The sequence below is a fragment of the Trachymyrmex cornetzi genome, unplaced genomic scaffold (genome assembly GCF_001594075.2).
Source record: "Trachymyrmex cornetzi isolate Tcor2-1 unplaced genomic scaffold, Tcor1.1 scaffold56, whole genome shotgun sequence".
In the NCBI taxonomy this organism is placed as follows: Eukaryota; Metazoa; Arthropoda; class Insecta; order Hymenoptera; family Formicidae; genus Trachymyrmex; species Trachymyrmex cornetzi.
The window spans coordinates 1,383,964-1,403,672 of NW_017299871.1; the positions used below are offsets into that span (position 1 = coordinate 1,383,964).

Consider the following 19,709-nt stretch of genomic DNA (forward strand, 5'->3'; position numbering starts at 1 on the left):
CGAATATTAATTGATTACTGTAATGCATAGCCGTCGCGGTTACCGTTGTTCGGTTTGTTTGCTTTCGCAGGAGAAAAATTGACGGATTGTTTCATTACACGACGTAACTAGTACAACAAGAATAACTACCTCGTGAAGAAGAAGAAGAAGAAGAAAGAGAGGAAGAAGAAACCGCGGATCTCCTTACACGAATATTTGTGCTCCAGGACCAACTGATCTAACGTACCTACGTTATTTGAAACTTAATCGCTTCCGACAACAACGAAGTATTCAAGCGTAATAGGTAGGCAGCGCGTTGATTTTTGCCTCGCTGTAGAAAGCGGAAAAGATGTTATTGCACGCAGGACCGTCGATCCTACATGTTCGATCTTCGCGGGAGCCCGAACATAGCCGTGCAGAAATGTAATTATTCATCTCGGTTCTCATCTTAACACTTCACAGTAATGGCCACAAATTATTGTAATTCCGACGATCGTAAATTGGCGCAATTTACTCTGCTTCTTCTCGGTAGCACAACGAGGTAGCCGTTTGCGAATCCCACGCTGTACTGAAAGAAAATAAAGTGTCATCGAAGTTGGTGGAAATTGGCACTGTTATCAGCAGCGAAACCGGTCATCGGGTAACCGATTGCTGGTTTTATTACTATAGAAATATAAATTGAAATGGGAATCAGGCGAGTCTGAAAAGAAAAAGGGTGGAATCCTAACTACTTACTCTTCTTAGGATCAAGTCGTTATAATTTTTATCTTGAGAGAGCGGCTTGAGACTGAACATAACGTGGCGTTTTATGGCGCGACGGACTCGTTACTCTTGAGAGGATTTAGGCGCGTTAACGGGAATGCAAAAACGAAAGTAAAGTGGCAGTGCGGTAAGCTCGTTGGGCAAAAACCGCGTCGAAGATAATGGAAGCGAATATAAGAGAGTGGGTCGCGTGAATCAGGTCATAAGGAGTCAATGAAGAATTCATTTTTGGTCCTGCGAATTAAATGATGAATCGACTTGGCGAACGTATGAAAAGCGGAAGCCCGTGCGTTGAAGGCATACGAAGAAGAAGAGGTTGAAGGTCGCGAAGTCTTCCTCATCAGTCGGGAGGTCATTATCGGTTATCTTGCGGAAATCTTAATCTTGCAAGCTGAAGGAGGCGCGTCGAAGTGCGCGAAAGACGACGGGGGGTGACCGGTAATACTGCGAGCAGTATACGTTGTAAAGAAAAAGGAGGAGGAAGAAGGAGGAAGGAAGAAGAAACGGAACTCTCCCAGGATCGACGGGAGAACCGGAGGTAGTATGTAGTACCTTCTCGAGTTTAATAGTAGAAGAAGAGCGCAGGAAGAAATAAGAAGCATCGAATAATAAGGAAGGATAAAGGGACGCGAGCAGAGACGTGAAGAAGGCGAAGGAAGAAGGTCAGGTTCACGGACCTCGCGCCGAGATCGAGGGATTAGCGAGGTGCACCACATTTGAAGCTGATAATTACGCCCGATAATACGTGAGCGTGAATAATCTCAGGCGGGGTAGATTCGCGTTCGGGGCGGACAGAGCGGCAGAGAATAATGTTACGAAGGGATTCTACCCTGACATATTTTGATTAATTCAGGGTTAGCTTCATCAACGTAGGTTTATTTCAACCTTGGTTTAATTAATCCGTCATCTCTGGAGCTAGGATTGAAAGAAGATGAAGAATGAATTAAAGTACATTTTTGAATTCTCTTCTTGATTTCTTGAAAATGTTTTGTAACGAGGAAAGAATAGACAGAGCAATGAGAGCACATCTCATCTATTAAATGTCTGTAAAGCTGAACTTTCTTGCTCAAAGATTTTTTCCGCATTGATGATTTCCATTCCAGTAGCCGATTTATGTAGCTTTCTGGCAGAAGAATAGAGACGCGGAAGCGTAAAACTGAATCGCTGTTTTCGAAGATGGTGACCAAGCCGAGGAAAAACCGCGTTGCCGCGGCAAGCTCGGGAAGAAGGGAAGAACAGTCGGTGAGGGAAGATAAAGAAGAAGAGGAAGAAGTAGAAGAGTGGTAGCTCGGCGGGAAGCGGCGGCCGGGGAAGGGAAGCTAAGGTCACGGACCTCCTCCGAGATCGGCAGAAGATCAGCCGCGACTCGCGCCTTCGCTACCTTCGCGGGAACGCTTAAACTTGCTAATGGAAAAGACCGCCGTGGCTTCGTAGGGATGTTTAAAAGCGACACGCTGCGCAGTCACGTAATTTACGCGTTAACTGCGTGCGCGGGACGGCCTGACTGACAGACGTTGCATAAAGTCCGTCTAGATAAGCGCCTGGAACGGGAACCAGGGTGACGACCGGGGGAGAGTCATTAGCGGCAGGGGAGGGGATGAATATTCGCGACACGTTTTGTGTCAGAGGTGACGGCCTCCGTGAAAAAAAAAAAAAAAAAAATGAAAGTGGCTCCTTCCGCTGTGAATACCGAGAAAAATGCAACGACGAAGGCGTCACGTCGCTGGCCGTCGACACTCAGCTAACGAGTGAGTATGCTGATGAAAACGAGTCGGCGCATATTAAGCAGACAGAACAATTTCGAGTCGAGAAGAGAGGAAGTACCCTTCGACCGTCCTCGCGCAGTGGTCGTTCTCATGCGTGACATGATTGCATTGCGTGGATAAAGATGAGAAACGCGCCCGAGATTCGAGATAATCTCCCCTTACGTTCCGAGAAGGTCCGGCCGAGAGGAGACGTATGGTCCCGTTAAAATACTCCGGTGATTTCCGCAGCCTTATCGCCGATGTCATTTCGGTCCGCCGCTCGTCACCGTTGTCGGCAACGACGCGCAGACCTGCCAGACCGAGGACTTGATCAACGCCTGTCAGATAGTACCTGCTAATCCTTTCGAGTGCTGCAATCCGAACGCAGCGAGTGCGGCGGACTCCCGACCGGCTGCCGCTGAACATCAATTTGTCTGCCGTGGAAATAAAAGAAGGCACCAGTCTCCCTGTGCACTTCCTGATGTGTGCGCTCGCCTACAATGTATATTAAACATTCTACCGGTCGTTCAGCGTCTGTCAGCCGACGTGGCGCTTGTTTATCTTTGCCTCGCGAATGAGACGACTCCTGCGGACCGCGCGGAACATGCGTGAAGCCCTCTTCTCTTTCTCTCTCGAGTATGTCCTCGAGCGATCAAATGAGCTGCTAAACCATGGAAAAATTCACCTCCAGGGTTATTTCTCATTGAATCATCTCGGCCACTAGTTGCATTATTTATCTCTCGTTAAACCTGGGATACAATCATGTAATTTTTTTCTTAGAGCAAAAACTTGTAGAATGAAAATTTTTATTATTAAAGTTAATAGACAAATTTTTCACGCTTTTCTACTCTAAGGAAAAAGTTACATGATCGGTACTCTGCATTGTATTCTTTAGACATATATATAGAAAATAATTATGGTTGATATTCGTAATTGATTCTTATTTCAAGATCGCCTTAAGTAATATCTTAAGATGCTAATACTGCTTTGACCGGTATTCATAGTCGGTTTTTATATTTAAGATCGTCTTAAATATAGAATCATTATAATCTCAAGGTATCATGAACTAATTAGACATTACTTAAGACAGTCTTAAAATAAGAGTGGACTATGAATACCGCCTTATGATTGGCTTGTGACATCTTGAGACGGTTTTAAATATAAGATGAATATTAATTTAGTTACATGTTGAAGTTATACGTGTGAAGAATCAGTAAAAGAGGAAAGAAAGAAGTTTTAATTTAATTGGCTTGTTTCGAACAAGTCAGTGGCTATCTAAAAAGTCTAACAGAAAATTAATGATACCAGCGACGTTCGCAGAGCGTTATTAAAACGTCAAAGCTCGCGATTGTTCGCTCTGTCATTCATTATCGGGAATCGCGACATGACGGAAGGCTTGGCCGGGTGATTGCCAGAGGCCGGCTGCATATTCCTCCGGCAGCCGAGGGTCGGATGCATCGCGTGAAACTGCATAGGTCCTCAGTTGCCTTGACGTGGGGGAACGTTCGCCACGTTCCCTATAATAGTTGCGCGTTGCGCACGTGACGATGATACCTCACCGTGAATTATTACCCGATACTCGCCGAGCTCGCTGCAAAGCGCGTGCGTTAGGTGCGGGGAAAATATTGCCACCTCGCGTATCTTCCGAGATTAATGTTGAATTATGCCTGTGACGATAGCCCGGGATTGTTCCCGCTTCCTGCTATGAAGGTTCGCGAGGATACAGTCTTTGACGATATTACAGGTTATTAGGGATATCCCCGGTATTTTTGTTAAGCAAGAAGTATATGCTCAAACAAGAGTACACGGAGAAAAAGGTTTCTTTGGATTTAGTATTCCTATTTATTTGACTAAAATTTGTTTTATTGAAACAACATATGCTTGTACGAAATATTATTTGTTTGAATAAAAATTTTGTTGTTTTATTCGAGAAATCTCTATTGCTTGACAGAAATAACATTATTATTTGAAGTAATATCTTTCAATTAAATAATATATTATTTGGTTACAATGAATACAAACAATAAAACAAATTATTTATGTGAAAATGGCAAAATATATTCATAGAGGTTAGATTATTCCACGCAAATAATTGTTTTCTTAGAATAATCATTACATTTTTTGACCGAAAATATGGAAACAATGGCTTATACGTTTAACAACAGGATTAAACGAGCAGTGCTATGTACTACATCAATTATGTTTGTGCCGTACAGTTGATCATGCGAATACTGAAGATAGATATTATCTGTTCAAACAAATAATGTATTTAAGACAAAGATATACATTGTTTTAAATTCAAACAATCGCACTTATTGATTCAAACATTGGTTTGTTTGGACTATTCCAAATAACAAATTTATTTGGATACAATAAAGTTTATTACATCCAAAGAAATCTTTTTCTCTGTGTAGAGTAACGCTCGTCAATTTGCACAACAATAATAACATAATTTAAACAACGATAGAAGAGTCTAGTTATGACTTGGTCTCTTATTGTCACTTTATTTTATAAGTTTATTTAGTATGTAAAACTGTGTAATATTCTAAGAATCTTCTTTGTAATATCTAAGAATCTTCTTTAAATTAATAAAAGAACTTGTATTCTCTCTAATATGGAAATTCGAAAAAAGTTGCAGTACACTTGAATTATTTTGTAAAAATTATAGGGACTTTCTATACTATATATCTCTCATTGAACTTTCTTCATTATATTAGAACGCGTTCATTTCGATGTGGCTTGACGTCATCCGGTAACAGTGAAAGTATCTATCATAATATTCTGTGAATAAACAGGGTCTAATCCAATAGGATATACATCACCGCGCATTTTCTGAGCGCATCGCTGCGCTCTTCACTTTTCAAGGTCGGACATTTACGACTTTATGGGGCAATTATCGTGGTATACAGCAATTTAGTTTGCGGATACGGCTAACTTCTGCTCATCCTTCCATGAAGCAAAATTGTTAATCGTCTTGAAAATTCTTTTCTCTTATCAAGATATATTTTTAAGTATCGATTCGAGCGTGATTAATATTAAATGACTCAATTTATATGTACATCGTAAAATGCAAGAAAGGACAAAAAACTTTTATGTCTACAAAGACCAGTTCCTGCATTTTATTTTTATTTTAGGAATTAAAATTTTTGTATAATTTTCCTATTTTTTTCCCTGTAAAAATTATAGAGACTTTCTATATTATATATTTCGTTGAATATCTACGAGAATAAACGTTTTAAATCATATATATATATATAACTTTTGCAAAACTGCTTCCACGTCTGTTATAAAATATTTATGTTTACATTTCAGTGCAAAGCAAAGTAAGATGTACCAAGCAATTGATGGAGGTGGATATAGTGAGGAGTAGTCCGCAGGCGAAGATATATCTCCAACAATTCAAGCATTTTCCGGGTGAATATATTTGAACGTTTTACGTTAGACGCTGTACATAAATCATAATTATGACTTACATCGAATTTCTACTTTTGCAGATGAGGCTTGTAAGCCGCAGTTTCACGATGGCGTAGCGACGTTTAAATTATCCCTGCTGGAACAGGACATGTTACGGTGCGGCATCACGAGAGTCGTCAACAAAGTCACGGTAATAATTTTATTTTTACAAAACTCCGGTCTCAAACTATTATGCGTATTACGCATTATATTTCGTTTTAACTTTGGATCCGACGAAAATCTTTAAGACCCATTTGATTTATGTTAATTAAAACTAATCAATTTCAAGGAACCAAGATGGTAAAACTAAACTAGTATACAAATCTGAATAATCTAAATTTATTATTAGATGTTACTTAAAAAATGGAATTGTTCAATAAATCAGAGATTTATAATTGAGTGAGTCCAACAGACCCTTCGTCATCTCCGGAGGGTTAACGTTGCACGGAAATTCTTGCGTTTATATAATACGGGATATAGCGTTGTATTGAGATTATAAATTTTGATGACACAGGGTCAAAAGATGTACTATCATCGAGTTATAGTAGAGGAGCCTGCGGATTCCAGCAAACACACGTTCACGGTGAAATGCGTAATCACCGAAGTTGTCGTGGAGCCAGAAATCGCCGTCGTGGCCAATCACACGGCGGTACGGCGGAGTGTTCTTCCGGCGGGCTTTCAGGAACCTGAGTAAGTCATCAATCATTCGACATTAAAGCGTTTGATATTATGACACGAAGTATCCGGCATTCGTCATGATGCGAGCGCAATCGCATTCGCTTTTGTTGTTGCGATAAATATACGTAATTCATCGCGGCACAAGTAATAACACGCAATAAAGTCGAAGATTGTGAGTAACGTAAATAAAAGAAATCGCAAGGAGGCGCATCCTGCTAATGAGCGCGATATTTATCAAATCTATTAGATTGACTTAGCAGTCCCAAGAGATTCTCGGACCTCGCAGCTTTTCATTTCTCGCCAGTCATTCGACGGTGTTAATCGCGTCGTATACGATAGACAAGACTCTCTCACACTTCCCTCGTACGAAATGATCCCTCGACATGGGCAAACGAGTAAGTTTAATTACCCGGAAGTTGCGCCTCTCGCGCGCGAGTGTGAGAGAAAAATTCCTCTTCGTACGGAAGTCTGACCTGCCGTTTTGGCGAACGTCACAATCGCATCCTGTCGGGTCAACGAGTCTAGTTCTGCAGAAAGCACCATTTATTATTGATTAGCCACGTTCTATTACAGATTGTTTAAAACAGGAACATTCATCATGTTAGATTACTTGCTTTCCAATCGATTTTTTTGTTACTAGAGATAACAGTGTTCAATAAATGCAAGGCGGGAATACATATAGTTTGTTAAGTGATACACGCCTTCTTCCGTTTATCTCCGACAAAAAATTCTGAAAGACTTTTATATCGTTATTTCATATCTCGATGATGATACGTAATAAATAATTTTAAGCTCACTGTGGATAATAAAGTGCAATTACGTCGTATTCCGCGCCACCCAAATGGAATATAAACGTTATCGTTTCCCGCGCCATCATAAGTGTAGAGCTTGTTTACGCCGTTAGCTTCGCAAAACGGGTATTAACTACGAGACTATCATATCTCATTAAATTTGCTATCAGGCGATCTTCTGGGGCATGTCGAAAAAAAATTTTTTTTCAATCGGTAAACGGGCGAGACGGCGACTTACCGGCGAAAAAATAAAACTGGTCGCCGATCTGCATAATCCTATAAAACAGACGGCTATGAAGCTTTATTGAAGACGGCAAAATTGTGTGGAAAATTCGATGATTACAAAACGATTGACCGATCCACATTCGAGCGAGTAAATCGTCCCACCTGACCTGAATATACATGCAGAGAGCCAGTTAGACCACTGCGGGAGTTATCATCGGGAGTTCATAATTTGTAAGCGAGTCGAGGATGCAGCCGTCTGATTTATTTGCACAACGGGCACGTTGCAGCTGCTGGAAAACCAGTAATATATTTCAATATGCGAAGCCTATAATCGGCATTCCCGTTTTTTTCGTTCCTTCACCTCGAAAATCGCTTGACGGGTCACTCACATCCAGCTCGTGCCGTGCTATTTCACCTGATCTACGTTTTACTCCGGGGAAACGTGCGGTTCGACGTGAGTACGCAGAAATAGATGGGGAATGGCCGACGATTGAGATACAGGGAAAATTGCATCGAGCACGGCAAAAGAGACGTTGCGATTTATGGCTCGGCATAGGAAGATGGAAGGCATAGGGAGGATGGAAGGAATAAACGTTGATTATGGAAATGAGCTTCCGCGACGTGATTAAATAACAAATTCTTCCTTCAGCCACAGATTCAAGCGAATTCTAGAATTACCATTTGAGTAGATGCCAAGGAATTTGAAGCTGAATGCTAAACGGCCACAACGCAAGTGACGGCCTCTCACGAAATCTTTTTCCAAAGGGGAGATCGACATTAAGTAGATACTTATTAAGCTCGCTGAGGAATTTAATAGCGGAACATTCTCTATACATATAGTTGAGACACCCGGTGACACTACGAGAGTCGATTTTACGATGCGACACACGACAAAAAGTCCATTGCCCAACGGTTCCTTTATACAGATGGTGGAAAAGCCACGACATAAGCGCGTGAGCGATTTTAGCACATTGGCCAAAGTACCAGAGAGAGAAGAGAAGTCTGTCGGTAGATCTCTTGTCTTCTGAACGAAAGTCGCTTCGCCGGTCGACATTCTTCAAGTACCCTCCGGGGATGTGCTCTCAAGAAAACATAGCGAAGAATTTTTATCGCGACGGCCGCCGAGATTCTAATTCACTGGCGGATGACTCCTCTGGAGTCTCCCTTTTTAAAAATATTTATAGCAAAATGTTATACGATATTTTTAATGTTTCTGTTATGCTTAATTACAATTTTGATATTCCAAAAATACTTTTCCATTTTAGAAACTCTTCTAAATACAAAAAACGCGTATAGATTCTATTATATTATTCTTTTTTTATGTTAATAGTTATAAATAAAACGTTTCATAAATTATACGTTTAAATAATACTTTCAATGTAATTTAAATAATAATTTGATATTCTATCGTTTCATATTTAACCTTAAAAAAATTTCGCTTACGACGCACCATTGGCTTCTTTGATAAATTCTGGATCTGCCAATGCACTAATTTATTTGCGTTAATTGAACATACATTTCGGCGGATTGAATCTCGCGCGAATTCTCGCCGCATCATCCGTTATCAGGAATCCGAAATCTTTGTTGTTAAATTATTAAGTAGCGACATTTTGTGCTATGCTACAATCTCGAATCCGAGTCGCGCGACCTAAAATCTCCATTAAATTGATAGAACTGCACGACTTTTGCATTATGCTTGCTTTTTTTGTGCTCCTAGATGAATCTAATTAATTTATGCAGTATAATTATTCGTTAAGTATAATTATTAATCCTTCTCTTCTCTGAAGAAAAGGATTAATAATTTGAGCGGACACTTAAATGCAAGAAATTCTAAGAATTCCTCGAGCTAACGACTAACGATGGCTCGGATAATCGAATAAATTTCTCTCTGCAACGAACATGTCTGGCACATCCCGTGTCTCTTTCAATAGAAAATAAGTTGTGTATAATTAAGCAATTTTTACGTTATAAAGCGTATGCGAAAGGTCGTCATGCGTCGAAAAGCAGTTTAACAAAGCTTGTTCTGTGTTGAAAAAAGAATATAATGAAAAGAGAAAACGATTTACAAGAAGGAAATCGTGTAAAATAACACGAGTCACTGTCATAATAATGACTAATGATTTCCAATGTACCTGTCCTGATACCTTGTTATCGAACTACGCTTATCCGCGTGAGCGCACACCTTTTATTTTAAAGAGAACTTGATCTGCCCGGATCTACCTCGCTCCTCTTTGCCGTGTTCGGATTCTTCGCAGCCTGGTAATTTCACGGTCTGCCCATTCTGGTAAACATTCGTCTTCATTACTTCGTCTGTCACCGCACGTGATTTCGACGATATATGCCGCCCGCATGCCATGATGCCATAACGTCGCGGAAGAGACAGAGATGAGCTTGCACGAACTGGAGCACGTGTATACCGGCTTAGAATTGATTTACGTATGCGGAAAATATAACGAGCATGCACGAATGAATTGCCTTTTTTTTTCGTTAAAGTAGATCGTGCTCGGGTCGCGCATAATCTTCCGCGATTTTGCATAAAACCATAAAGTGGGTCGAATCTTCCTATGGAGATAACTGCGATGGCATCGTAGGTCATCGTGATGTTCTTGCACTTTGGCGTGTACAAACTGCCGCTGGTTTGGAATTGCATATTTGGATACGCAACATTGATCACCGCACTGGCCAGGTGCTCGCCCTCATGACTTCATTTGGAAAGTAGGCAATTGTGACCTTGCGGTTTTTTTTTATTCTTTCCGTTTGTCATGCAGTTCGTGGATTCGACATGTGACAATCAATAATAGATTTAAGTTTTAAGTGATTCCATAAATTGTTGAATCCACAAATTAAGGCGCGTTGCATCTGTAAAGCAAGCTTATTATAAATATCGTTTTTAATTAGCACTTGTTTATATCTAGTATTTATAGTTTCTAGAAAAAATCTTCGGATTTTAAATAATTTATTTATCTGTTTTAGAGTGATCGATATACGTGAGGAAATTTCGGGATCGGCACCAGTTCCTATCCTCGGCGTTGGAGTGAGGCAGGGTGGAGTTTTGGTGACCGGAGAGCTCAATGTCAGTCCTGGTACGCCGTTGCAGATGGAAATATTTTTGGACAACGATTCAGCGCCGATATACGGCCTGCTGGTGACTTACATGTTGGTCACCGATACCAAGACGCAGGAGGAAACTATTATTATTAACGGGTAATTGATCCGTGTTGATACTGTTGCAGCGCAATTGAAGATGTATCATATAAAAGAAAGAATCATATTTTCAATCATATTTTCAATCGGATCTTAATATTAATATGCAAATTTTTGCAAACATCAGCAATCACAAATTTAAACTAAAATATTAATTAATATTCCAAGTTAAATTGGTCATCAATTTAATAATAAATGTTTTTTTTGCAGGTTTTTAAAATACTTATTAGCATCATTATTAAATTGATCAATTTAATTTGAGATATTAATATTTCAGGTCCCGTTTATGATTGCGTTTCAAGTCTGAATCGACAGGCAGTATATAGAACTGAAAAATGTATTTGCAAAAATTTGCATACAAATATTAAGCACTAAAATCTACTTCGACCGAAAATAGGATTCTTTCTCGTATTTGATGTATTCTTATCAGTCAAATTTCTTATAATTGAAAAAAACATCATTTTATATGTCATAAAACATAGCATAATTTTCGCGCAGGTGCTCCGTCGATCCTTATTTGTTCGAAAATTTCAACACTGTGGACGGTGACTTCCTGACGGCGAAATTCCGAGCCTTCAAGTTCCCGGAAAGTACCTACGTTCAGTTCCGCGGTACTGTTAACGTCTGTTTGGATAAGTGTCCTGGGGTATGTTTTCATTATTCTTTCGTAATGCCCAATTATTAAACAAGCGGTTTTTAATTAAATTACTCCATTTACATGGTTCTTATCTCTTATTTTTCCTTTTCATTCGATGTCGCTACTTATCGTTCTCTCAACGAGTTTATTAAAACATATGTTTGTTTCAGATTGAATGCAGCAACGGTCAAGTCGGTTTCGGCAGAAAAAGGCGAGCCATTGAAATGTCTAGCACCGACAAGAATAAATTGTTCGAGGTAACCATGTCGACGTTCATCAAGGTTGATTCCGTGGATGACATCATGATTGATCCAGGTATATATCTTCATCTCGTAAAGTAAATGAACGTTTGAATAATTACCATGTATTTATCATGTTTATGGTTTCTGTTGCGTTGTGTATATACATCTTGTACTGTGTTATTAGTATTTTCGGGATTCATCAGAAAGGGGAAAAACAGAACACACACGAAAGAGAGGGCAGTGATCGCTGAAGAAGTTAGGGAGCAGTCCGACCCGACGACAATCAGAACGCACGAAAGAGCGTTCCTCGCTGAGGAAATAAAGGAACAGTTTAAATATAAAGTCACCGAAGTGGTACTCAATAGTTCCTCGTATAGTACACTGAGCTTATCTCTCTTTCTGATTCTTCTTTGCTTTTACAAACTCCTATAGAGAATGAGATTTGTGTTTCCTGACAAATAATTGCTAACTGTAAATAAAACGCAGTCTGCGATATATTAAAAACGTGAAGAAAAATGAGAGTGCCGCTTTTGGAAATGATAGTTAACTTGCTCATTAATAATCGAGAGATGTCGATCATAATCGCAGATCACTAATTATATTGTGATCATAGACTGTATATAATCAAAATATGTCTATATGTGTCTAGAAGAGCACTGAATGAAATTTGATTTAAAATGTTGATGTTCCAAGCGCAATAATTTTCTGAAGAAGAAACTTGTGTCTTCAATGTAAAAAACTGCCGTCCATATTAAAATATCTTTATGCGTGATACTAAAGTATATTTAACGAGAATCAAATGTACTAGGCAATAAATTCGATAAAATAAAATTATCGAATTTAAAATTCAAAAAAAAAGCTTAAAAAAATAAATTAATGGTGTTAACATAATAAACAGTAACGTATGATTTCTCCGCTCTGCGACCGCCGAATTTTCAATCACGACGTATCAATTTTTAGTTTTATTATACTTTTTTAATTATATATCATAACTACTGTATCTCTTGATTGAGTAACTGCCAAAAGAAAATTGGCCTTTGCGAGCGGAGAAAGACGAAGACCTAGTCGTGCGACGAGGTGTAATATTAAAATGCGACTTAATTAATTACTAAGTAATTATTAATTGCGTATTTGTAATCTCAGTGTAATTATTACGTTAAATAAATACATAAATCGATAGCAGATATGATATAATGAATATCTTTTAATCATAATTAAATTATCTCTTCATATATTCATTACAAATGAAATAAAGAATGCATCCATCTTTTCCTTTATCTTTGAAAAATTTTAGCCGATTGTAATTAAACCAAAGTATAATGCATGTTTTATGTTATTAAAAATAGCAATATATCGTAAATAGCAAAACTTCAGGCAGTAAGATGCATTTGCAAGGAATCATAAGATTATAAACAAGCATTATAAATCAACAGTGTAAAATATAATAAAACATATATTTGGAATGTATAACGATTTAACAAAAAATATTTCTTGTATAAAATATAATTTTTTTCTTATATACCTATATAAGTATAGATTAGATATAAATTTATATAAAATTTAACAATAATGTAATAGAGTACTTTCAAGCTATACTTTCATACATTTCTGTACTTATATTACATTTGTAAAATTTCGAATTTAATGTTAACGATGAAAAAATATTTTTTTTAATACAAAATTTGACTTTTGACTTATGTATATATATATAATATAAAGATACATATAAAGTTTAAAAATAATATGGAGTACTTTCAAGGTATACTTTCATATGTTTCTGTACTTGTATTACATTCGAAAAATTCCAAATTTAGTGTCAGGGATAGGTGCGTTCAGACACGCTGACAAACTCAAACCGAGTACGACTCGCGTATCCACTGGATCAATCACCCCGTCATCCCATAATCTAAAAAATATTAGAATATTCATAACACAAAATTAATATTTTTTGTACATAATAATAATTTACCTAGCACTAGAATAATAAGGATTGCCTTCCTTCTCGAACCGTTTTATAATCGGATTCTTGAGATTCTCTTCTTCTTCTTGAGTCCACTGCAAAATTGAAATATACATTCATATCTGAATGTCGAAGAAACAAAAGTTAACAAAAATCACACCTGTTTGCCCTCTCTCGCACGTTGATCTTTTGTGACTTGCGCTAATACGCTCGCTGCTTGTTCGCCTCCCATTACAGATATTCTAGCATTTGGCCAACAGTAAAGGAAACGTGGAGAATAAGATCGACCACACATTCCTATTCAAATTGTATTACCGTAAATTCTTTTTCTTTCTCTTAAAAAAAAAAATATTAAAATAGCTAAAGAAGAAAAAAATACCGTAGTTTCCAGCTCCATAAGATCCTCCTATTATTACTGTGATCTTTGGTACCTGTGCGCATGCTACTGCTGTTACCATTTTGGCACCATTTTTGGCGATACCTCCCAATTCTGCGTCTCTACCCACCATAAAACCTATATTCGTAAACTTGTACAATTATATTTTGCTCTCTTAATGCGCGAATTTTAAAAAAAGTTAACACATAAATGGCGTTCATGTAATTATACTTACCGGTAATATTTTGCAGAAAAATAAGAGGGATTTTTCTTTGAGCGCAAAGTTGCACAAAATGAGTTCCCTTCAGAGCACCTTCCGAAAATAATACACCATTGTTCGCGACTATGCCAACAGGATAGCCATAAATCCTGGCGAATCCAGTGACTAATGTTTCGCCGTATTGAGCTTTAAATTCGTGAAATTTCGACCTATCCACGATCCTCGCGATAACTTCTTTTACATCATAAGGACGTTTTAGATTCGTTCCGACGATGCCATAGATGTCATCAATGGCATGCACAGGCAGCTCAATGTTTTTACTGATTTTTACATCCATAGGCGGTTGCAAATTTAAATCTTTTACAATTCGACGCGCGAGATACAAAGCATGCGTGTCGTCTATCGCATAATGATCGGTTACACCAGATTGTCTACAATTTTAATTATAACTAAGCATTTATGTATGGTCTACATACATAGCGTTTAAAATAATTACCGGCAATGAAGCGCAGCTCCACCTAAATTCTCCGCTGTAACTTCTTCACCAGTTGAAGCCTTTACCAATGGTGGGCCAGCTAAAAATATTGTACCTTGATTGCCAACAATAATATTCTCATCTGCCATAGAAGGAACATATGCACCACCTATAATGATTATACAAATGATAAATCACACATAACATAAAAAAATTAATGTATCAATATCATATTTTTTAAAAATTTGAAGTGAATCTCACTCTGAAGAATGAAATTTTATTTTTAAAGATTAAAAATTGAGCCACTTTTTTAAAAGACTGACTCAATTTTCATTTCTTAAGGTGACTCCACTCCATTCAACAAATTCAACAAAATAATGACAAACCTGCTGTGCAACTTCCCAAAACCACTGCAATTTGAGCTATTCCTTTAGCACTCATGTTTGCTTGATTATAGAAGGTTCTGCCAAAATGCATTTTATCTGCAAATACATCATCCTGTCTAGGTAAATTTGCTCCTCCACTATCAACCAAATAAATGCAAGGTAATATATTTTCCTCCGCAATTTCTTGAGCTCGTAACTGCTTCTTGACCGTAATAGGGTAATATGTACCAGCCTTTACAGTAGGATCATTCGCAATTATTATACATTCAGTGCTAAAACAAGATATTTGAAGTGCTGATTCCAAAAGAATCTAAATTAATTTTGTTATCCATCACATACCCTTCTATTCTTCCAATACCAGTAATAATTCCACCTGCCGGCACCTCTTCCTCACCATACATCTCATAACCTGCTAATTGTGAAAATTCTAGGAAAGGCGAATTCTTATCTAAAAGAGTATTTATCCGTTCTCGAGGTAAAAGTTTTCCTTTGCTTGTATGTCTGTCTCTCGCTTTCTGTCCACCACCTTCAACTATTTTCTCCACAGTGTTCCTCAATTGATCAATAAGATTTTTCATTTGCATGTAATTCTCCTGTAACATTAAAAATAATTATACATACACAAAATATATCTGCAAACACGCAATTCATTTGTATTACAAAATTTATATAATTAAAGTAGAAACACAAACTCAACTTTATTCATGATATTAAACATTGATTTTTATATATAATTTTCATAAATTATGATATTATTACATTTTTTTTAGAGAAGTGGCGCGCACCTATAGTTATAAAAATAATAAAACAAAAATATACAATGGTACTTCCTAACCTGATACACCGGTGAGCTGGTATCCGGCGTAGTGCCGATGACAGACGCCTCCTCATGATAAAATCTCACGAAGGGTCGAAAATACCTCAATAAATAACGACTTCTCTGTAACATGTTCATAAATATTTTTTACTGCCAAGAGGAAAATGACAGTCTACAACAATTGGCACGTTGTAAGTTATTGTAACGTGCCAGTCGAAGATATCAAACTTGAAACCTCTGACGCACATGGAAGATTCATGTTAACGTCTTATCGCGATGACTCGGTCACTTGCCAAGCTTACCACCACTTGCACACACATGCGTGACTGTGCGCATCGGTGCGTGTACGATCAGAGCAGATCAGAGAGAAACCTAAGAGAGGACATAAGGGCCTTTTTCCTGTAATGGCAAAATGCCCCTGCATATCACTGCCCTCTGAAGAAGTGGATGCAAACCACACAACAATATCCAATTTTTTTTCGGTGCTTCTGATGAAAATGAATCGCTGAAATCGTTGAAATCCCTATTAATTTGATAGATTTATTTCAGCAATTTCAGCGATTTACTTCCATCAGGAGCACATGATTTATTTCTATAAACAGCATATACAAATTGTTATAAATATACAACTTTACAAATACTTTCTAAAGATGTCAAAATATACATAAAAATCGTTTAATAATTTTTATATACTTGTAAAAATGATGAAAATTAATCCAGACACGAATGACCCAACTTATATATAGTAATAATGCAAAGTCTAGTTTGGTGTCCCGTTGGTGATTCTTATACAGGATCCGAATTAATTCTGGGTTTTCTCGTTTGCAATTATTGGAAGAAATAATTTTGTCAATTATTGCTATATATTTTAAAATCAAGTTGCGAAATTAATTCAATGGTATACCTAATATTTAGCATACAATTATCGCTTTCTTTGTTTTATTAAATGTTCTATCACTATAGTATCAATAATGTTAGTAATAGTATTGTATTAATAACAATAAGAATTTAGTATTTATATGATTAATATGGATATACATATAATAATTATTTGTTTAAATCCAAATTATTAAGTAAATAAATGTAAGTTTTATACAAATAATTTGCTTATTTTTCGATGATTGTTCTAACAAAAATATATATGGTTACGTATGTATATTTAATTTTCTAACTGTTATTTTTAAATCATTTTTAAGTATTGGACATCCAGCCATTTCAGAATATTGTTCATTATTAATTTATGTGTACTTTTTTATGATAAAATACATGCAGATATATCATGAAATTATATTAAACAAATTTTGATTTTTGTCGATTTATAAATATGTATATAATATAAATATTTGCATAAATATTTGGCTCATACATTATTAAATTCATGATTTTTTATTACATAAATGTTCCATAAATAAATATGCATACTCTTATAAAGCTATAATATTTTATTTATTGCAGAAAAATTACGAGAAAGAATAATTGAGTATTATTGAGTTAAAAATGTATCGATACGTCTACTAAACTAATAAATCATAAAATTAGTACAATATTATCGGTTTTTAATTCTTAATCACTTCAACATTTACAAGGACGCGAACTAAGGATGTCGTTTTTAATTATATAGTATTTATGCTTTGGTAAAAACAAGCAGAAATAATTTTACCAATTTTAGGTAAAGCAGAGTTAGATGGCAGCAGCTACAAAAGACGTTGTTTGGCGCTACTGATGCACAGCTGATATACGCACTATATGTGATTATAAGTAGAAATTGTAGTGTTCGTATGTATGTTATTGTCTAACCGAAAATTGTAGGCGTAAAACGCAGATAACGCAGATTAGATATTTCTCTGTCGGTTAGAGAAATATGTTTTAAATCTTATTTCAATTAATCAGTTTCATTTTCTCTGTCATTATTGGTATATTGGCTACCATTGCGCGGCGAAGATGCCTAATCTAACCAGTTTATCCCATTTTCCTTTAAAGGTAATGTATGAAATGTCAACTACGTCCTTATTCAATGTGTGCGTTTTCAATGTTGTCATCGATATTCGCGACGTAATATTGTCGTTTTTAGTTGACATTTATGTGTGTATTTGAATTCATAATTTATTTTTGTTCGATTAGCAGTTTAATTTATAAATACATAAATATTGCACGATCAATAAAAACAATATGATATCGTTTATCATTATATTTTTCAGATTATATTTGCTATTCACTTGCTACTTGTATCATGGTAAGGACAGCTTGAATTCTCTACTGAAATGGAAACTCGATTTTATGTATCTATAAGAACTTGTATTTTTATAATATGTATAAAATGTAAAAACATTACAGGGGTATGCAAGGAAATTGGTGTCCCAAATCTGTACTGTTTTATAACTTGCTATTCTTTGTTTGTATATTTTGGGCTGTTCATAGTGTTGAATCTGACGAACCACTGCAATTTGTAAGTTATAAGTAAAAAGAGAGAACTTATTTGTTTTTATTTGAAATTGGCTGTAATTATATATATATATATATTTTACAGGCGTTTTTTATAAATGTATTCTCTATATTTCTTGATGTTATCACATTAGCACTCTATTATCCAAATATGTTCCTAGGTGAGTATATTGAATATATTGAATATATTGTGTATATTGTATATATATATATACATATTTATGTTGCAGTTAATAAAGAAAGAAGGAAAATAAGATATTACAAATTGTTTATTGATCAAAAAGTTTTTAACTCTGATTTTATTGTAGATGGGTCCGAAAAATTTAGCGCAGCCGTTATGGTCATAAACTTAATCGTTCGTCCTATATCGAGTATATATCTGTTGAGAATAGGCCAAGGGAGAAATGGCAACTTGGCCACAGTATTCGCACCAAGTCCTGCCATGGGTCAGTAAATCACTGGCTACACGTCTACGCTTTTGTAGTGCGTCAGTGCTTCGTCAAGATCTGATTTTAAGTATGTGCACGTATGCTTTGTTGCAAACTGTAGTTATTCTGTGCATTATTAATAACCTACGATTTTTAGTTACTTAGGTATCTATGTTTCCAGGCACTTCTGTTAAGACTGCTTTTTGCTTGAATTTATGTTGCATGAAAGTATAATGTGCTGCAACAGATCTTTTTATTGATTGTAAATAAAATTAGACTACGTCACATACATATTAATTACGTTACTTTGTTTAAATTCTTTATAGGTTACGGCAGGCAAGAGTACGAAGAAATTTCTCATCCCGTCCCACAAAACTCCGATTTCGAGGGAGTTTAAGATTGAATAGAATTTGTTTGGAAAAATTTTTTTTATCCTGTTTTAATCCTGCTGGTCTGTTAAAATTTACTATACGATTATATGGGTCAATATGATTAAAAAGTTCTAAAAAATAAAAAAACATTTACAGAAAATAAGATCTTGCAATACAGATGAAATCATTAAATACTATATAGAGAAAAAAGTTTTTAAATAGAATATTAGTAAGAAATTAAATTTTGAGTCAAATAAATTCAAATAGACCACCAGAGTTAAATCTAATATAATATATACATGTTTGTGACACATAATATATTTTAGATTATAATTTTGTAAGATTATTTATTAATGCTATATTAGTATTAATGAATAAGTGTTTAAAAATGTAAATTTCTTTACATAACGTTTTGTTAAAAGCTTCTATAAAAAATTAAAGATTATATATTTTTATTTATAACTGTTAATTTTCTATTTTTTAGTTGAATTTTGTGCAATATGTTAAGATATATATAT

The 19,709-nt window shown here is 36.1% G+C and overlaps 3 protein-coding genes across 5 annotated transcripts in view; 2 read left to right on the forward strand and 1 right to left on the reverse strand.

Moving 5' to 3' along the window:
* The window catches only part of qsm (Zona pelucida superfamily protein qsm), a 28,376-nt gene extending 15,457 nt beyond the window's left edge, over positions 1-12,919 (forward strand). The window contains exons 2-8 of the mRNA XM_018514764.1: positions 5,799-5,900; positions 5,981-6,090; positions 6,454-6,629; positions 10,607-10,837; positions 11,336-11,483; positions 11,645-11,789; positions 11,901-12,919. Coding sequence (XP_018370266.1) covers positions 5,799-5,900; positions 5,981-6,090; positions 6,454-6,629; positions 10,607-10,837; positions 11,336-11,483; positions 11,645-11,789; positions 11,901-12,148 — 1,160 coding nt within the window. The 3' untranslated portion in view covers positions 12,149-12,919. The remainder of the gene's footprint in view (positions 1-5,798; positions 5,901-5,980; positions 6,091-6,453; positions 6,630-10,606; positions 10,838-11,335; positions 11,484-11,644; positions 11,790-11,900) is intronic.
* A 493-nt stretch (positions 12,920-13,412) lies between these two features.
* Positions 13,413-16,277, reverse strand: Mccc2 (methylcrotonyl-CoA carboxylase subunit 2). Of its 2 annotated transcripts, XM_018514788.1 has the most exons (10): positions 16,197-16,277; positions 15,969-16,073; positions 15,473-15,726; positions 15,134-15,405; positions 14,769-14,916; positions 14,288-14,703; positions 14,056-14,190; positions 13,837-13,973; positions 13,686-13,771; positions 13,413-13,622 (listed from the first exon to the last, which is right to left on the reverse strand). In XM_018514788.1, exons 3-10 carry the CDS (start codon positions 15,715-15,717, stop codon positions 13,505-13,507), a joined length of 1,557 nt encoding a protein of 518 aa, XP_018370290.1. In that variant the 5' UTR covers positions 15,718-15,726; positions 15,969-16,073; positions 16,197-16,277; the 3' UTR covers positions 13,413-13,504. The 2 variants fall into 2 exon arrangements, with proteins under 2 accessions (XP_018370290.1, XP_018370289.1); XM_018514787.1 differs by having other exon boundaries at positions 15,969-16,277.
* A 1,438-nt stretch (positions 16,278-17,715) lies between these two features.
* LOC108765923 (type-1 angiotensin II receptor-associated protein) lies at positions 17,716-19,377 on the forward strand. 2 transcript variants are annotated; one of them, XR_001940343.1, is made up of 6 exons: positions 17,716-17,930; positions 18,149-18,183; positions 18,285-18,396; positions 18,478-18,553; positions 18,701-18,908; positions 19,147-19,212. XR_001940343.1 is itself a non-coding variant. In XM_018514821.1 (6 exons), exons 1-6 carry the CDS (start codon positions 17,892-17,894, stop codon positions 19,215-19,217), a joined length of 471 nt encoding a protein of 156 aa, XP_018370323.1. In that variant the 5' UTR covers positions 17,716-17,891; the 3' UTR covers positions 19,218-19,377. The 2 variants fall into 2 exon arrangements, 1 of the variants encoding a protein (XP_018370323.1); XM_018514821.1 differs by having other exon boundaries at positions 18,701-18,838; positions 19,147-19,377.
* The last annotated feature ends 332 nt before the right edge of the window (positions 19,378-19,709 follow it).